The sequence below is a fragment of the Drosophila willistoni genome (genome assembly GCF_018902025.1).
Source record: "Drosophila willistoni isolate 14030-0811.24 chromosome 2R unlocalized genomic scaffold, UCI_dwil_1.1 Seg200, whole genome shotgun sequence".
Lineage (NCBI taxonomy): Eukaryota > Metazoa > Arthropoda > Insecta > Diptera > Drosophilidae > Drosophila > Drosophila willistoni.
In genome coordinates this window covers 5,538,685-5,556,554 of record NW_025814051.1, presented here as the reverse complement: position 1 = coordinate 5,556,554, position 17,870 = coordinate 5,538,685, and the positions used below count along the sequence as shown (strand labels likewise).

Here is a 17,870-nt window from a genome sequence, read left to right as displayed (position 1 = left end):
CAGAGTGAGAGAATTGCAAACAGCTGTGTACTTTAGGGCAACACTACATGTGTGCGCCACTAGTGTTGTATAACTCTAAAGTCAGCACAGTGGCGCTTTAAGCTGGCAAACGGTTATTAGCCAATACAACAACCATTATTGTTGCCAACCGTTAGAGACACAAAAAAAACCCGCGTAAGTTTGAATATTTGTAAATTAACCTTTCAACTAATTCTCCTCTCTGTTTATTTTCAGATCATGCAGAATCGTCAAAATCCCAATCGGGATATGAGTATACCCAGTTTTACATCCGCTTGCGGCTCTCGTCGCATCTGTGAGAAATCAAAAATGCTTTATAATCGACCCAAACCGGATGTTCTTCAAAGTATTCTACAATCGAAAGCGAATCCAGAATACAAATCGCGTCGTCTTTGGTATGAATTGAATATGCCCGAATGTGCCAGCCGTTTATTGGATGGCAAAATGCTATCCGATCTGCCTGAGAATATACTCTATTCGAAAAAGGCTCGCAAAGCCAAGCGCAAACAAGGAGCAGCCAATTTGAACGACGATCGCAAGGGTAAAGGCAATTACATGGTCATGCGCATGGAACGTGAACATTTCCGAGCCAAATTGGTCGAGCTAATTCTTCATATGGATGATGATCAGGATGTTGAAGTGACCAGTCAGTGTGAAGTTCCGTTTCCCGATAAGGACGAGAAGGAAACTTTGCGCTATTATTACTACATTAAACATGGGATTGATACCATACACGTCTCATCGCTAAACAATAAAATCCTAAAGAGGTAAGAGTAAACAAAGTGAATCATGTGATATAATCAACTTATCGAGAATTTTTGCTATTTTAAAGGATAACCAATTTGGTGCCTGCATTTCTGAACAAATGGGAAGCAGCTTTGAGTGAAAATATTGCTGAAATTCGAGCCGATTATGTATTTGCCATGAAGAAGGCCGTTGTGGATTTTGTTTTGCGTAATACCAAACTCGATCACCTGACCAAAGAGGGTTCGAGTCACAAAATCGAGACGCCTGCTCGAAAGGAAGTCGAACTACTCGCAAATCATTGGCGATATCGGTGAGTTGAAGAATTGAGCACTAATTTTCTTTAGAGAATCATCAAAGATCATATATATCATCTGGGGGTGTTATGAACGGTTTATATCTTCTTTAAGTTTACTTTGCAAACCCATTTTAAGGCATATATTACTTATTGCAAAAAAATTGTCTAATTAAAATAATTGCGAAGTGTCAAAACCATGTTGAAGTTATATAAAGATGATTCCGATAAAAACTAAAATTCCTACAGTAGCAGCTGCAAAGTATGCAACACCAAAATTGACGGTTTCGCTGCGGATTGCATTTGTCAAATTAAATTGCAAATGTTATGAATTCTATTTATGCATACCAACTAGTGTAGACAGCATAATCTCCCTTAGGGCGATTCAAAAACTCAATTGTCATCTTATTAAAATTGTGACTTTCCCTGACGTTAGCGCGATATGTCTACATATATTTTATATATGTCTTATGATCTTACCGACATTTATTGTAGGAACCATAGATTTACTTTTAAAGTCAAGTACATGTAAGTTCAATTTAGGGTAACTTACGAAGCGTTTTTCTTCAAAATCCGTGTGAACTAATTGCATAGCATATACGTAAAGTATGCTATGTTTAATTTTGATCTTTGATTTTTTTAATTTCATTTGTTTAAACTGTAATTTTTTAGTTTTAAACAAAAAATAAAGGTGCGTCTGCAATTTAGTATTCTTTATTTAATTCCCAAAACCAATTATAAATTATGTCTTTAATAACTTTCAAGTTATGGTCGCATATATTCGGACATCAGCCCGATTCTTGCCATATGCATACCAACTAGTGTAGAATGCATAATCTCCCTCAGGAACTGGTAAAACCTCAGTAAGTTGATGATTCAGAAATTCAATTGATACTTTATCAACAATAAGATCATGCTGGAAAAGAGTTTGATAATTACTTCATTGGGGTTTTCAAGTTACAATATTTACACTATACGGACAACTGTGATTCATATTGGAATGCTCGGATATAAAACTGTAGAAATATTTAATCAACGGATTCGTATTTTTCGACGACATAAACTTGCATGCATCGAAAGTGATGTTGTATAGAAAGGGTTTATATCCATTCAATCGTTTTAGTACTGATACATTAATCTAAAACGGTGACATTCACTGGCATTAGAAATGTTTCTACATATATTATATATATATATATGTCTTAGGATCTTACCGAAACATTTGTTACAGGGACTTTGAACAAATTAACTTTTAAAGCCAAGTACTTGTAACTTCGATTCACAGCCTTTATCCGACAATATTCAAAGTCTGCAAACGATTTGTCGAGAGGAATGCATTTCAGATTCGTAAGTTCCACCCGCGAAGTGATCTTAAAGAATGAATAAAATATCTTTCACGTATTAATTAGAAAGTTGAACAGTTACCTGAACAATTTGATAGGCAGCAAAGACAAATGAGAGTACAACCAAATGTTTGAAATACATTTTAACTTCTGTGGGCAATAAACCATAAACCATAAACTTTTAAACTCTTGAAAGCAATATCTATCAATATCCCACAACAAAATAGCAGTAAATTACCAATTAAAGTTTCGCTTCAATAAGCGAGCTTTCCTTAATTAGTGTATGAACTAATCATTGCAAGCCGAAAAGTATGCTATGTTAAAATTTGAGATTTTATTTAAATTTTAAAGATATTTAACAGGACAAATATAAATTTGTAACCAAGTTAATATAGTGACTGCGAATAATAGCTTCTTAAGATATCGTCCCATAGGCTCGGACATCAGCTCGGTTCTTGCCATATGCATACCAACTAGTGTAGACAGCATAATCTCCCTCAGGAACTGGTAAAACCTCAGTAAGTTGATGATTCAAAAGTCCAATTGACACCTTATCAACAAGTAGATCGTGCTGGAAATGAATTTGATAATCATTTCCGTTGAATTTTTTAACCAATTTAAAAAACTTACACTATATGGACAACTGTGATTCATATTGGAATGCTCGGAAATAAAACTGTAGAAATATTTAATCAAAGGATTCTTATTTTTCGAGGACAAAAACTTGCATGCATCAAAGGTGACATTGTACAGAAATGGTTTGTAACCATTTAACTTTTTTAGACAAGATACGTTTACCTAAAGAATTTTTCAATTAACGGTTGCAATGATTATTGTTAAACTAATCTTACCGTTATATTTGTAATTGGCACTTCGAAGAGTTTAACTTTCAATGATATATATTTGAAAGACCGATTGACAGACTTGATCCGACAATAATCAAATGCTGCAAATTTTTCGTCTAAGGGAATGCATTTCAAATTCGTAAGTTCGACCCGGGAAGTGATCTATAAAATAGGCTTAGATTTGTTTTATAAATTTAAATATTAATTTCAAAAGTTACCTGAACAATTTGATACGCAGTAAGAATAATTACCAGCAGAACCGAATACTTAAAAGACATTTTTAGTACTGTCAGAAATCATTATTCATTCGTTCAACCATATCGGTTTAGTTGATTTTAATGAACATTACACATAAATTAACGTTCTAACGCAAAAGCAATTTCCAAATCGATTTTCGATTCGATTTTTCTGTCCATACAAACCGGGAAATGACGTGATGACATTTACCCATCACACTTAGTCAACTATCAAAATGATTTTGTTTTATTTCGAGAGAAGTTCGCATAACAATAATTTTAATCCACATTCAAATTATTCACTACCTTGACTGGAGGTATTTGCTTGGATTATTGAAGCTCTTCTCAGGAACCTGAAACAATGTTAGTCCCAAGGTCACTCTACAGACTTTCCCTGCCATATGCAGGTTCCCAGGAAGTCTGTTGGTCAAAGGCAGCAAAAGGTATCCAGGAGTACCCTTCCCGATCAGTGCGAAAGAAAAAATATGATATCAGCCCTACTCTTTATCAGAAAGAAAATCAGACTGAAAGTCAAGTCTTTGGCAACTAAATTGATCAACAAATTAGACACCGCCCTAACGCTGAAAGTACACTTAGTGTCGTTAGGTCCTTGGGGTGCTTGTCATTATGTGAAAAATAATGACCCATTCTCAATTGTTAGTTCTCTAGTTATATCAGTATGTGAATTCAATGGTTTATTGGTTTTATGTTATTTAAAAGTCTAACTTTACTCCTAAGTTTTGGACAAATATACTTGGACATCCGCTCGATTCTTTCCATATGCATACCAACTAGTGTAAGCGGCATAATCGCCCTCAGGAAACGGCAAAATTTCAGTTAATTGATGATTTAGAAATTCAATTGATACCTTATCAACAATAAGATCGTGCTAGAAATTAGAAAGAATGGATAATTTATATGATTTTGTGGTTTTCTTTCTTTTGAAAATTACTTACAATATATGGACAACTGTGATTCAGATTGGAATGCTCGGCAATAAAACTGTAGAAATAATTAATCAAAGGATTCTTATTTTTCGACGACATAAACTTGCATGCATCGAAAGTGATGTTGTATAGAAAGGGTTTATAGCCATTTAATCGTTTCAGTAGAGATACGTTTACCTTTAAAAAATAACAAACAACAATAATCGGTATCAATGATTCGTGCTATTTTTATATAAGACTTAAAAAAGGATTTACCTTACCGAAATATTTGTAATTGGCACTTGGAGGAGTTTAATTTTTAATGATAAATATTTGAAAGACCGATTGACCGACTTGATGCGACAATAATCAAATGCTGCAAATTTTTCGTCTAAGGGAATGCATTTCAAATTCGTAAGTTCGACCCGGGAAGTGATCTATGACATAGGCTTAGATTTGTTTTATAAATTTAAATATTAATTTCAATAGTTACCTGCACGATTTGATACGCAGTAAAAATAATTACCAGCAGAACCGAATACCTAAAACACATTTTTTCTACTGCCAGAAATCAATAACCTTTCATTTATTCGTTGATAATTATCGTTTAAGTGGTTTTTAATGTAGATTACATATTAATTAACATATTTTAATGCACAATAAACGACCAAATCGCTTTTATGCCGAACCAATAGGAAGTGAACATATTATTATTTCTCATAGTTATTTCTTAGAGTATTTTTTTTTTATAAATTGTATAGAATACAATCTCAATCGTGAAAGAGTTCCGAGCCTAATGGGGTAACTGATGCAGTTTTTTTCCGAGCTGTGTAAGATCACTTGGTAAACCTGTCAACGATCCCAAGTCATGTCAGCTTGGACGCATAAATCTTTGTCGAAATCTTTGCCGGAAATGATGCCACTCGAATTTTGTATTTCTGGATAGAGACAATTCCGATCAGCCACAGATTTTTAAGGTACATTCTTCTGGCCTGTTAAGAAATGGATTTTTCAAATTCAGTATGGGTTTTTTTTTTTAAATTAATTACAAATGGAAAGCAAGAAACATAAGGCTTTTAACTCGCTTTGGTTATACTAAAACGGTTACCTAAGAGATTTTTTTAAATTCGTTTAATCGACCAAAGCTTTCCGCTTGCATACTTTTAGGCTGCCGTGTTAATGAAATGAATGAAATTTTCCACAGTTGTTGGGAAAACTTTATTCTGTGTATTCTATGTCTATTTTCGGCGATCCGTGAAAAGTGGGAGGGTGAGGGAATTTGCCAATGACATCCCCATTTCGTCCGTATGGAAGTCCTACCGTTCGCAAATGAAGTCTGAATCCAAAAATGAAATTTTTTTTTTTCTGCAGCAGAATTGGTAATTCTGGTACTATAGAATTGGGAAAAAAGGATGAAAAATGAAAAAGTTATGAGCTTTTTTAGAAAAAAAATAATTTTTTGCCTACTTTTCGTAATGTTTTCCTTTTTGTTGAGTAAAAGTTCATTTACGCATTATCACTCACTTGTCAATTGTTCATTCTGTCATTCCTCTTCTGAAAAGGTAGGTTCAGTTACTAAAAATCAACAGTATAAGTGGCCAGCGATTTCAGTTTAGTTTCTTATATAGTTGTTACTTGAAACTTGTTTCCTGTGTTAGAAAAACTGAACTACGAAGTTAGTGAACAAGTGAGTCAGTGAGTTACTGAGCTAGTAAGTGAGTCAAAAAGGAATACATCTAGTCGCCCAACATTAATATACAGGTTCCCATTAGACTCTTAATATCGCACTGAGGCATCAAAAGGCAGACATATCTCATTAATGCCATTTCAATGTGGTATAGACTGATGTTTATTCTTGAATGATTAGAACGATAAAACGCGCAACAGCTATTCCATACAAAACAATACAAATCAAAACCTTGAACTGATTGAAAAGAATGCGTTTTGCTTTTTTAAGGTGCACCATCTAACTTATGGTCACAAAAACTCGGACATCAGCGCGTTTCTTGCCATATGCATACCAACTGGTGTAGCCAGCGTAATCTCCTTCAGGAAACGGCAAAGTCTCAGTTAATTGACGATTTAGAAATTCAATTGATAGCTTATCCACAACCAGATCGTGCTAGAAAATAGAAAGGATGTATAATTTCTAGGATTTTGTGGTTTTCTTTCTTTAGAAAATTACATACATTGTATGGACAAGTGTGATTCATATTAGAAAGATCAGAAATAAAACTGTAGAAATATTTCACCAGAGGATTGTTAAAATTCGTAGCCATCTTGCATCCATCGAACGTGACGTTATACAGAAATGGTTTATAACCGTTTAATCGTTTTAATATTGACACATTAATCTGCAACGGAAGCATTCACTGTCATTAGAAATGTTTCTACATATATTATATATACATATTTCCTAAGATCTTACCGAAACATTTGTTACAGGGACTTTGAACAAATTAACTTTTAATGCTAAGTACTTGTAAGTTCGATTCACAGCCTTTATCCGACAATATTCAAAGTCTGCAAACGATTTGTCGAGAGGAATGCATTTCAGATTCGTAAGTTCGACCCGCGAAGTGATCTTAAAGAATGGATAACATATCTTTCACGTATTAGGTAAGAAGATGATCAGTTACCTGAACAATTTGATAGGCAGCAAGAACAAATGAGAGTACAACCGAATACTTGAAATACATTTTCACTACTGTGGGCAATCAAAGACTTGTCATTTATTCGTTCAACCATAAACTTTTCAATTTTATACTAAATACTACTAATATCGACAAATAAGCACTTAGAGCTACTATTGAAGCAAATTGCTTTAATCATTGATCTAATCATAGCAAGCCCTAAAGTATGCTAGGTAAAAGTTTAACCTTTCATTTCGTTGAAAGTTAAAATTGTAATTAAACATTTAAACCAGGGCTGGGCACGCATACAATCAAAAATAAGGCTTTGCATTTGTGGATGTAGAAACACACACGAAGTACGAAACGTTTTCTTGCTTAACACTAAAAAAACTCTTTAGCTAAAATAATTAGATTAAAATATTTCAAAATATGTTTAAATGCATTATGTTTAGGTCATAAGGGTAATGTAAAATGCATTAAGTATTATAACCAGCTTTAAAGGAATTTGATAACAAATAACGCATTGCACATCAAATCCAAATTTTCAATAAAGAAAAAATAAAATTTTTCATTAGTCAACAAACATTTTTTTAAGTGTATCTTTTACTTGTGGACTAATTTTTTTTTGAGAATCATTTTGTTTTTTGACAAGCACGAGTCGAATTGTTTCCGAAGTGTCGTTGTCGAATCTACACGAACATTTACAGTATATGTGAGACGGCAGCGCTGAGGTAGAGATAGGTACTAGTCCAGGGAATAGGCCGTGCCGACCAATTAAAGTTGCGTCTGCAATTTATTATTCTTTATTTGATTACACCAACCAATTTCAAACATTTAAAAATCTAATTGTGGACATCACCTCAGTATCCATCACGTGGTGTAGACAGTTCAGGTGTAGCTCCTTCAGGAAATGACAAGTCTCAGTTAATTGATGATTCAGAAGTTCAATTGATACCTTATCCAAAATAAGATCATGGTAGAAAAGAATTTGCTAATTACTTCATTTGGGTTTTTAAATTACAATATTTACACTATACGGACAACTGTGATTCATATTGGAATGCTCGGATATAAAACTGTAGAAATATTTAATCATATTTTTGCCTACTAAAAACTACTTACATTATATGGACAGGTGTGATTAATATTGGAATGCTCGGCAATAAAACTGTAGAAATATTGAATCAGAGGGTTGTTAAATTTTGAAACCATCTTGCATCCATCGAACGTGACATTATACAGAAAAGGTTTATATCCATTTAATCGTTTTAGTATTGATACATTTAACTAAAATTTTTATTTGCACTTAGTATGTTACATAAATGTGTTTAAAGCTTACCGAAAAATTTGAGATGGGAACTTTGAAAAGATTGACTTTTAAAGTCAAGTACTTGTATGTTCGATTCACTGCCTTTATTCGACAATATTCAAAGTCGGCAAACGATTTGTCGAGAGGAATGCATTTTAAATTCGTAAGTTCCACTCGCGAAGTGATCTTAAAGACTTAATTAAATCTCTTTCACGTATTAAGTAAGAACATGGACAGTTACCTGAACTATTTGATGGGCAGTAAGAAGAAATGCGAGTACAACCGAATACTTGAAATACATTTTAACTTCTGTTACCAATAAATGACATGCCATTTACTCGTTTAACCATAAACTTTTTATATCAAAGTAATTACTTTGATTATGTTGCTTTTAAGCCTAACTATGCGAATCGAATAATGGTTTAATATGCCAGACCAAAATGGTAATATCTGCATACCCACTTATTGGAACTATTGAAGCGAGATTTCCTTAATTGGTGTGCGATCTAATCATAAAAACCCGTAAAGTATGCAACGATAAATTTTTGAGCGTTAATTTTTTAGGTTAAGTCCAAATTGTCATGAAAATTGTAATAAATTGAATGTCCTAGTCACAATTGAAAATAATCTGCAAGTTATTTTCCTTTATTCACCTTAACAAACCAATTTCCAAAATATGATTATTATTATGATCAAACAAATACATATTTCTTTTCTTAACAAAGTTTGGCATGAACATTTAATATGAAGTACAAATTTTTTTTTTTAAGTTATAATTTATACTTACATTTATTTTATTTTAATTTTAGTCTGCCATCCTTTTCACATCTACAAAATTCCTAAATTTCAAAGTTTTTATTTTGTGAGACGCAATTTCTAGTTGGTTAAGTAATTAGTAGGTCTATGTAGGTCTTCTTATAGGTCCTCCACAAATGAAAAATAGTGCTTTGAATTAGTTGCAAATTTTTGATTGATATACCACTTTGCCTCAACTAAATAATCACCAGTGGGAAGAGGAAATCGCAAGTAGGCCTCGGGTCTTAGATACCAGCCTTGCACAAACACAATTCCCTAGAAGAAAAAATGTATACTTTTATCTAGGCTCTAGTTTCGATTCTTACCCTATATGGACATGAATGATTGAGGTTGCTAAAACGTAAAACATCGCCCAATAAAACAAAAGCAATCGGATTATAAGCTTTACGTAAATATCGACAAATATCTAAATCAAATTTATACAGCCATGGCTTATATCCATTTGCTCTCTTGAAAAGTTCCATTTTTACTCGCATCTTTTGGGCCGACTCGACTAAAGTCGCGTTAAAATTTAGGGTAACAATGTCCCTTTTCACTGCTTTTAAACGACATTGGTGTATCTGAATAATACTTGGATTGATATCTTCGCACTTGTAATTCGTAAATTTAAAAATTACAGCATCCTGCGGAAATTATAGAATAGAATATATGAATATACATACATGCTTACTGATGCTTACTTATATAAAGATATTTAATACTTACATTATAAGAAACATTTTGAATAAGCCAATTTGCCAAAAATATTTTGAAGAGAAAACTGAACTTTGACTCCATCATCACTATTTTGACTGATTAGAAGTTATGTAAAATGAAGTGCTTAAAAAATTTGTAGTCCCAAGTGAACTTTACACTTGATTGTATTTTAATTGCATTTTATTGTTCAAAACAAAAGCAGCAATTTAAATGGCTTTATCGTGTTTAACAAAATGACCAAATTGTCAATGAAAACGTCCAACTCAAACGAACGATCAATAGTTTAAGTAAAACTGTTAAAAATATTATATAAAGTTCCAAAAGTTGTTTTATTTTCCTTTAATAGTAGTAATAGTTTCTTATACCTAACCGAACCCTGTAAAATTATCAAGTATTTATGATCTTCTTTCTTATTCTTATTATTATTTCTTATTATCTTTAATCCCTTTCACCATTTAAAATTTGAAAAAGAATCCAAAATAGATCCTTATAAATCCTCCACAAAAGCAAAATAGTATTTTGAAATAATTGTAAGTTTTTGATTGAGATACCATTTTATCTCAATTAAATAGTCGCCAGTCGGAAATGGAAATCGTAAATAAGCCTCTGGTCTTAGATACCAGCCTTGCACGTACACAACTCCCTAGCAAGAAAAATGATTAATAATACAACAATTTACATTTGCTATAGTTCCGATTCTTACCTCATATGGGCATGAGTGATTAAAATTCGAATATCGTAAGACTTCACCAGCTAAAAAAGTAAACATCGGATTATAAGACTTTCGTAAATATCGACAGGCATCTATTTCGATTTTGTATAGCCATGGCTTGTATCCATTTGCTCTCTTGAATAGTTCGCATTCCATTCGAATCTTTTGGACTGACTTCAGTAGTGTCGCATTAAAATTTAGGGTAACAATGTCCCTTTTCACTGCTTTTAATCGACATTGGTGTATTTGAATCATACTTGCATTGAGATTCTCACACTTAAGATTTGTAAATTTCATAATTACTGCATCCTGCAAAAATTATAATGATTGAAGATGAATTTAAAAAAGTAGAAATACTTACAGTAAATGAAGCATTTTGAATTAGCCAAATAGCCACAGATGTTTTGAACAGAAAAACCAACATTAGGGCCATGATTGTTTCGACATACTAGTTTTTAAAAACTTTTTGATCGCTAATCATCGTCTCGTTTGAGTTGGCAAACTAATTGTACTCTAGTTTATGGTTTAAAATGGCTTCGTTATGTTTTCAAGTTGGTTAATTTTACGCAAAATATAACCATAAAATCAAATTTAAATACACAGAAATATCCCAAAAAGTTTCAACTATTTCATGGATTCCAAAAGTTGTCATAACGGGTTTGACCCTTTGATTATACAACAGCTATATAATATAGTTATCCGCTCTTGATTAAATTTGATAGATATTAACTTTTGTGCCAATAGCTTAGAGAATAAAAAAATTATATATATCTTAATATCGTGACTTTGCCGTTTGAATGGGAGCTATATGATATAGTTATCCAATCCGGATCAAAACAAACCACACAGTATTTACAAGTCTACATACAAAACTCTACATTGAAGCTTGATCGGTTTAAGAGGAGCTTGCGTCGATCAAGACGGACGGAATGACGGACATGACTATATTAAAACTTATCTAGTAGTGTTTAAGCTGCAACTGAAGCCAGACTCTCTTTGCTAAAAAGAGAAAACGAACGAAGAGAGAGAGAGAGAGACCAAGAACAGCGCAAGTTACTTTGAAGTGACAAACTTGGAGATCCGTTACTTCAATTCTTTTCTTTCTTATTTCTTCTATGGAAATTTCCAGAACTTTGAATTTTGTAAAAGACAGCGTGGTTTGCTGTACTTGAATTACTCTTGAAATTAATCTCGGTCGATGCGGTTGCACCTTCTGTGCCCGCCGACAATTGTACTATAGTTTTAGGTTAAGAAAATAAAGCAACCGATTGAAGTCAACCTGGTCATCTCATTTCTTGCCAATCGCAAGTGCCTCAAAGCCGCCTCGGTGGAAATCATCCGAAGGCCGCATCATATAAAGCGAGCAGTTTGGGGCTCCGCAAGGGCGCAGCCGTTAGCCAACATTTTTGGTGCCGAAACCCGGGAGGAATGATCTTGGCGATTGGATTCAGAGTGTGACTGCCAGTGGATAGACTGATTCGGGTGAGTACAATTTAACGTTGATGTGTTTGGGTAGGTGTTCATTATGGCTGAAAAACTGTTACCGTTGGCTACGGAGCAAATCACATTGCTCACTTCGCTGGAGAAGTCATTGGCGCGGTATAAATCGGAGGAGTCGGGACATACCGAGAGTCATCTGGAAGCCAGATTGGACTCGATTGCCCACCTTCACGCAGATTTTCAGCGCAATCATCACCAACTGATTCAAGAACGAGATAATGCGGAAATAAAGGGCAGATATTTTGACAAAGACATCAGAGACTGTTTCGAAGAAACCTACATAATCGGAGTAGCTGAGATTCGAAATGAGTTGCAGAGACATAAGGATCGGAGAATCCCGGCGTCGACTGCATTTGATGAGTCTTGTTTGCATCAGACGGTGCATGAACAAATGGGACCATGTTTGGAGGAAGTGAAACTCCCAACAGTTAAACTGCCTACCTTCAGCGGGAAATTTATTGAGTGGCCGGCGTTTAAAGAGGTGTTTTTAACAAGAGTACACCACTGCGACAAGCTGACGGACTTACATCGTTTTCATTATTTGAAGGATTCGTTGGTTGGAGACGCAGCTAAGGATATTGAACATCTAACGCTAATAGCGGCGAACTATGAAGTGGCTTGGAGAATGTTGATAAATTTGTATGATAACAAACGAGTGTTATTTTTACATTACATGGATGTGTTCGATCAGCAATTACCAATAAAATATGGAGATGCGGAAAGTTTGAGAAGATTTGTGCAAACTTCCCGCTCATGTGTGAATTCATTGGAGAAGACTGGTGTGGATGTGCGACAACAGTCTGAAATTTTAGTGTACTACATGATGAAGAGATTACAGAATCAATTAAGTGTGGATTGGGAGCGGTCAATATCTTCAACGCAGAATCTGCCGAGCTTTGAGGAGCTCAGTCAGTATCTTGAAACACAGTACAGAACAATGATTACGGCGTCAGCAGGTAATATCGAGGGAACTCTATCACGGGATAGACATCGGAATGCAAAGCCAGGTGTACATGGGTTACGAGTTAACCAGAACTACACAAAGGCTTCATTTGTTACTCGAGAGACAGACCTATGCATTGTGTGTCAAGGGGATGCACACCTTATCGGAGTATGCAGGATATTCCAGGAGATGAGGCTATCGGAACGAAAGGCGTGTGTAGTGAGGCATCGACTGTGTTTTCGATGCCTTAGACCAAATCACCGAATAGATGCATGTGACAGTGCGGTAAATTGTGAAAAATGTCAAGGACGGCATCATACACTACTCCATGTAGACAAATCAGGATGCGAGAGGCCGCTTGGCACACTAAGGAAGGGAGTTATCCCAACAGCATCTGCGAATGCTTTAATTGGAAAGAGTACAACAAAAACTGCGGTAAGGCACAAAGACGAGGTTTTATTACCAACAGCAATGGTGTGGGTAGAGTCGATAGAAGGTTATCCCTTACAGTTTAGAGCGTTTTTGGATCAAGGTTCACAAGTTTCGTTCATTTCAGAGAATGCAGCTCAGCAGCTACGTTTACGGCGCAAACAGGCTCACATCACGATTACTGGATTAGCAGATACAAAAATTACAGATGCGGCAGCAGAGGTGGAGCTAGTCATAAGATCAATCTACAACCCACATGCGAAATATAAGCTGCTCGCGTCAGTAATACCTCTAGTGAGTAAGCGCATGCCAATCAAACGACTGCCGTTTGAAGAGTGGACTCATCTGAAGGGCTTACCGTTGGCCGACCCTAACTTCTTCAGTCCACAAGGAGTTGATATTTTATTGGGAAATGACGTCTACGATGAGCTGATGTTAGGAGAAGTGCATCGAGGAATACGTGGTATGCCTCTGGCGCAAAATACGCATTTGGGATACATTGTATCAGGAAAAACGAATCAAGAAGCTGGTAGGAGATCGTCCTACACCATAACGGTACGACGGAAGGAAGCTGATGAGATACTTGAACAATTGTTATGTAAGTTTTGGGAGCTAGAACAATTCGACGAGGAGCCACGTGGGGTTTCAGTAGAGCATAACTGGTGCGAAGATTTCTTCGTTAAGACACATAGCCGAATGCCGTCTGGGAAATATGTTGTTCGTCTTCCTTTTCTTACATACTTGGACGAATCAATGGTAATTGGAGAATCATATAAGAGCGCGTTAAAACGATTACATTCTCTGGACAGACGGTTGCGTAACGATGCGAGTTTGAAGAACGCTTATGTTGGCACGATAAATGAGTATCTGGAACTGGGTCAAATGGAACGTGTAACGTCACGGGCTAGTAAGACGGGCAATCCTGCATTGGGGGGAGTCGATCATTGCTACCTACCGCATCACCCAGTCATAAAGGAATCGTCATCAACTACGAAGGTACGAGTTGTCTTCGATGGATCGAGCAAGACGAGTAATGGAAAATCGCTTAATGAGATTCTAGCAATAGGTCCAAAATTGCACGTACATCTTCAAGGAATCATTCTCAATTGGCGAGGGCTAAAATGGGTATTTATGGCGGATGTTGAAAAAATGTACAGATGTATTAATATTCCACCCGACGACGCGCAGTACCAGCGTATTCTATGGAATCCGGACACAAGTGATTATGTGGAAGAATATGCCTGCACAACGGTGATGTTTGGAACGAGCTCCGCACCTTATTTAGCCATGAGAGTTATGAAACAATTAGCTATGGATGAATGCAAGAAGTATCCACTGGCGGTGGATGTTATAAATCATCAAATGTATGTAGATGACATACTGTCTGGTGGCGACAGTATTGCAGAAACGGAGGATGTCAAGAACCAAGTGATTGGAATGCTTCGTAGTGGTACATTCGAACTACGGAAGTGGGCGAGTAATTGCACAAAGCTATTAGAGAACATACCAGTTGAGCATCGAGAATCAAGCGGATTGTTACACATGGAAGGTAATGATACTATTCGCACGTTAGGTCTATACTGGAGTCCCAAAGAAGATGAGTTCCGTTTTGCTTTGCATGTCGTTCCACCAATGAGCTCACCAACAAAGAGGACAATACTATCAGCAATTGCACGACTGTTTGATCCCATGGGATGGCTTAGTCCGATAATGATTACTGCCAAAATTCTCATGCAGCAACTGTGGAAGGAGAAAATTGGCTGGGATAGCACACTACCGGACACTATTAACAGAGAATGGGAGAAATTCGTAAAAGAGTTACCAAACATAGTAACTATACGAATACCACGGCATGTTACATGGGGGCTACCGGGTGGTGTGGCTGAATTGCACCTGTTTTGCGATGCCTCGTCACGAGCATATGGAGCTGCGGCTTACTTGCGCTTCCCAATTGGAGAGGATAAGTATCACACAGAGTTGCTATTGTCAAAGGGGAGAGTATCGCCAACTAAACAACAACTAACCATACCTAGGGCAGAGTTATGTGCTGCGCTTGAAGCAGCCAAAATGTATAAGTATCTAAAAGAGAATCTAAGAATTAACATTAATTATTCGAACACTATTTTTTGGTCAGATTCTATGATAACCATCAGTTGGATCCGTGGTGGAGCTGCCAACTGGAAAGTATTTGTGTCCAATCGAATAAACAAAATCCTGGAAATCTCAGACGAAAGGCAATGGAGACACGTCGCCTCGAAAGATAACCCTGCAGATTATCTAAGCCGTGGCACGAGTGCAACCAAGTTGGCATCGTGTGAATTATGGTGGCATGGGCCATCATGGTTACAAGGATCGGACATCGAATGGCCTTGTAATGCTATTGATCAGGATTCGCTGTCGGTTGTTGACACTGAAGTCAAAAGGGTGACGTGCCATAAGATATCAGTGGAAGAAATGCCAAGTGTAGCATTTATCAGCAAGTATTCATCGTATACACGAGTCGTCTGGATTATATCATATATAAAACGTTTCGTATATAATTGTCGAACATCTGTGGCAGAACGAAGAGGACTAGGACTCTCAATTGTGGAATTAGAAGAGGGCCTACGTGAATTGATTAGGATGGTGCAGAAGGATTGTTTTAACTCTGAATGGAAGGCGCTATCGGAAGGAAGGGTAATAGCAAAGGACAGCATACTACTGTCTCTTAATCCGTATTTTGATGCGAACGAACGTGTTTTACGTCTCGGAGGCAGGCTCCGAGATTCCCTGTTGCCCATAAATGAAAAATATCCTTATATATTACCGTATAAACATCCTTTCACAGATCTGGTCATATCTTACAGTCATATTTGCACCTTGCATGGTGGAACCTCATTAACGCTGAATTTTATAAGGAAGAAATTCTGGATTGTTAATGGACGCAATGCAGTTCGGTTTGGAATTCATAAATGTATCACATGTTTTAAGATGAAGCCTCAATTTGCAGGTCAGAAAATAGGAATGTTACCAGCAGTACGGGTACGCCCTTCTAGAGCATTCTCATCCGTTGGAGTGGACTACGCTGGACCCGTAAATATTTCGCCCTGCAAAGGAAGAGGACGTGTATCCCAGAAGGGATATATTGCTGTGTTCGTATGTCTAGTGACAAAGGCCATTCATTTGGAACCAGTTGGAGATCTGACCTCAGATGCGTTTATAGGAGCATTTAACCGTTTCATTGGCAGACGTGGCCTATGCACAGACGTTTATAGTGACTGCGGTACTAATTTTATTGGAGCCAACAAAAAATTGCAAGTGGACAAACTGGCATATTGTTCGTACATTACGAAACACATTGCGCCAACACTATTGAGAAAAGGAATCAACTGGCATTTCAACCCACCATCAGCGCCACACTTTGGTGGATTGTGGGAGGCTGGAGTGAAGTCCATGAAGTATCATCTGAAGAGAACTCTCGGAGAACAAGTTTTAACATTCGAGGAAATGGCAACTGTGTTGGCACAGATTGAGTCTTGCTTAAATTCAAGACCGTTATGTCCCCTATCAAATGATCCTGACGATTTAATGGTATTAACACCCGGTCACTTTCTGATGGGTGAAGCGCCTTTAGCACCTCCTTCTCCGGAATTGGCTAAAGTTACTCTGATTGATCGATGGAAGAATTGTCAATATTATGCACAACAGTTTTGGAGAAGATGGAACTCGGAATATTTATCACGATTACAAAGGAGACCAAAATGGCTGCAGACCAAGGAAAATCTAACAGTTGGATGCATAGTGCTCATCAGGGACGAGCGTTTCCCTTCTCATCAATGGCCTCTAGGTCGCGTTATGGAGACACATGCAGGACCCGATGGACTAGTGAGAGTGGTGACTGTGAAGACAGTCAAAGGACTCATGAAACGACCGGTAGCCAAACTCTGTCCATTGCCTATTCAGGAGAATTGGATAGAGAATGACACCAGCCCTACACCTAAGCGTTAAATTCTTACTTTCTCGTTTCAGTTTTCTTTCGCAGGAGTCTTCCAGACGTGAATTTGATGATGAAGATCGTCATCATCAAAGGGGGGAGAATGTTTAAGCTGCAACTGAAGCCAGACTCTCTTTGCTAAAAAGAGAAAACGAACGAAGAGAGAGAGAGAGAGAGACCAAGAACAGCGCAAGTTACTTTGAAGTGACAAACTTGGAGATCCGTTACTTCAATTCTTTTCTTTCTTATTTCTTCTATGGAAATTTCCAGAACTTTGAATTTTGTAAAAGACAGCGTGGTTTGCTGTACTTGAATTACTCTTGAAATTAATCTCGGTCGATGCGGTTGCACCTTCTGTGCCCGCCGACAATTGTACTATAGTTTTAGGTTAAGAAAATAAAGCAACCGATTGAAGTCAACCTGGTCATCTCATTTCTTGCCAATCGCAAGTG

At 36.5% G+C, this 17,870-nt stretch overlaps 3 protein-coding genes across 3 annotated transcripts in view; 1 reads left to right on the top strand and 2 right to left on the bottom strand.

Annotated features, from left to right (window-relative positions):
• Positions 1-38: 38 nt before the first annotated feature.
• The window catches only part of LOC6643652 (dynein axonemal heavy chain 7), a 74,445-nt gene continuing 56,613 nt past the window's right edge, over positions 39-17,870 (top strand). Inside the window, exons 1-3 of the mRNA XM_002066274.4 lie at positions 39-174; positions 235-785; positions 851-1,075. Of these exons, the coding sequence (XP_002066310.2) occupies positions 238-785; positions 851-1,075 (773 nt within the window). The 5' untranslated portion in view covers positions 39-174; positions 235-237. The remainder of the gene's footprint in view (positions 175-234; positions 786-850; positions 1,076-17,870) is intronic.
• On the bottom strand, positions 1,818-2,542 carry LOC26529961. The gene is made up of 4 exons (XM_015178200.1): positions 2,483-2,542; positions 2,272-2,427; positions 2,028-2,195; positions 1,818-1,973 (listed from the first exon to the last, which is right to left on the bottom strand). Exons 1-4 carry the CDS (start codon positions 2,540-2,542, stop codon positions 1,818-1,820), a joined length of 540 nt encoding a protein of 179 aa, XP_015033686.1.
• LOC111518785 lies at positions 2,816-3,523 on the bottom strand. Its single transcript, XM_023176500.1, has 4 exons — positions 3,497-3,523; positions 3,252-3,407; positions 3,031-3,198; positions 2,816-2,971 (listed from the first exon to the last, which is right to left on the bottom strand). Exons 1-4 carry the CDS (start codon positions 3,521-3,523, stop codon positions 2,816-2,818), a joined length of 507 nt encoding a protein of 168 aa, XP_023032268.1.

Excerpts from the sequence above, each read along its gene's own strand:
- LOC111518785 (XM_023176500.1), bottom strand. The coding sequence starts at position 3,523 with ATGTCTTTTAAGTATTCGGTTCTGCTG. Across the intron at positions 3,199-3,251 it reads TGCCAATTACAAATATAACG|GTAAACGTATCTTGTCTAAA; the intron begins GTAAGATTAGTT and ends AAAATTCTTTAG. Across the intron at positions 2,972-3,030 it reads ATCACAGTTGTCCATATAGT|CACGATCTACTTGTTGATAA; the intron begins GTAAGTTTTTTA and ends ATTCATTTCCAG.
- LOC26529961 (XM_015178200.1), bottom strand. The coding sequence starts at position 2,542 with ATGTATTTCAAACATTTGGTTGTACTCTCATTTGTCTTTGCTGCCTAT. Across the intron at positions 2,428-2,482 it reads CTGCCTATCAAATTGTTCAG|ATCACTTCGCGGGTGGAACT; the intron begins GTAACTGTTCAA and ends TCATTCTTTAAG. Across the intron at positions 2,196-2,271 it reads TCCCTGTAACAAATGTTTCG|ATTAATGTATCAGTACTAAA; the intron begins GTAAGATCCTAA and ends TCACCGTTTTAG.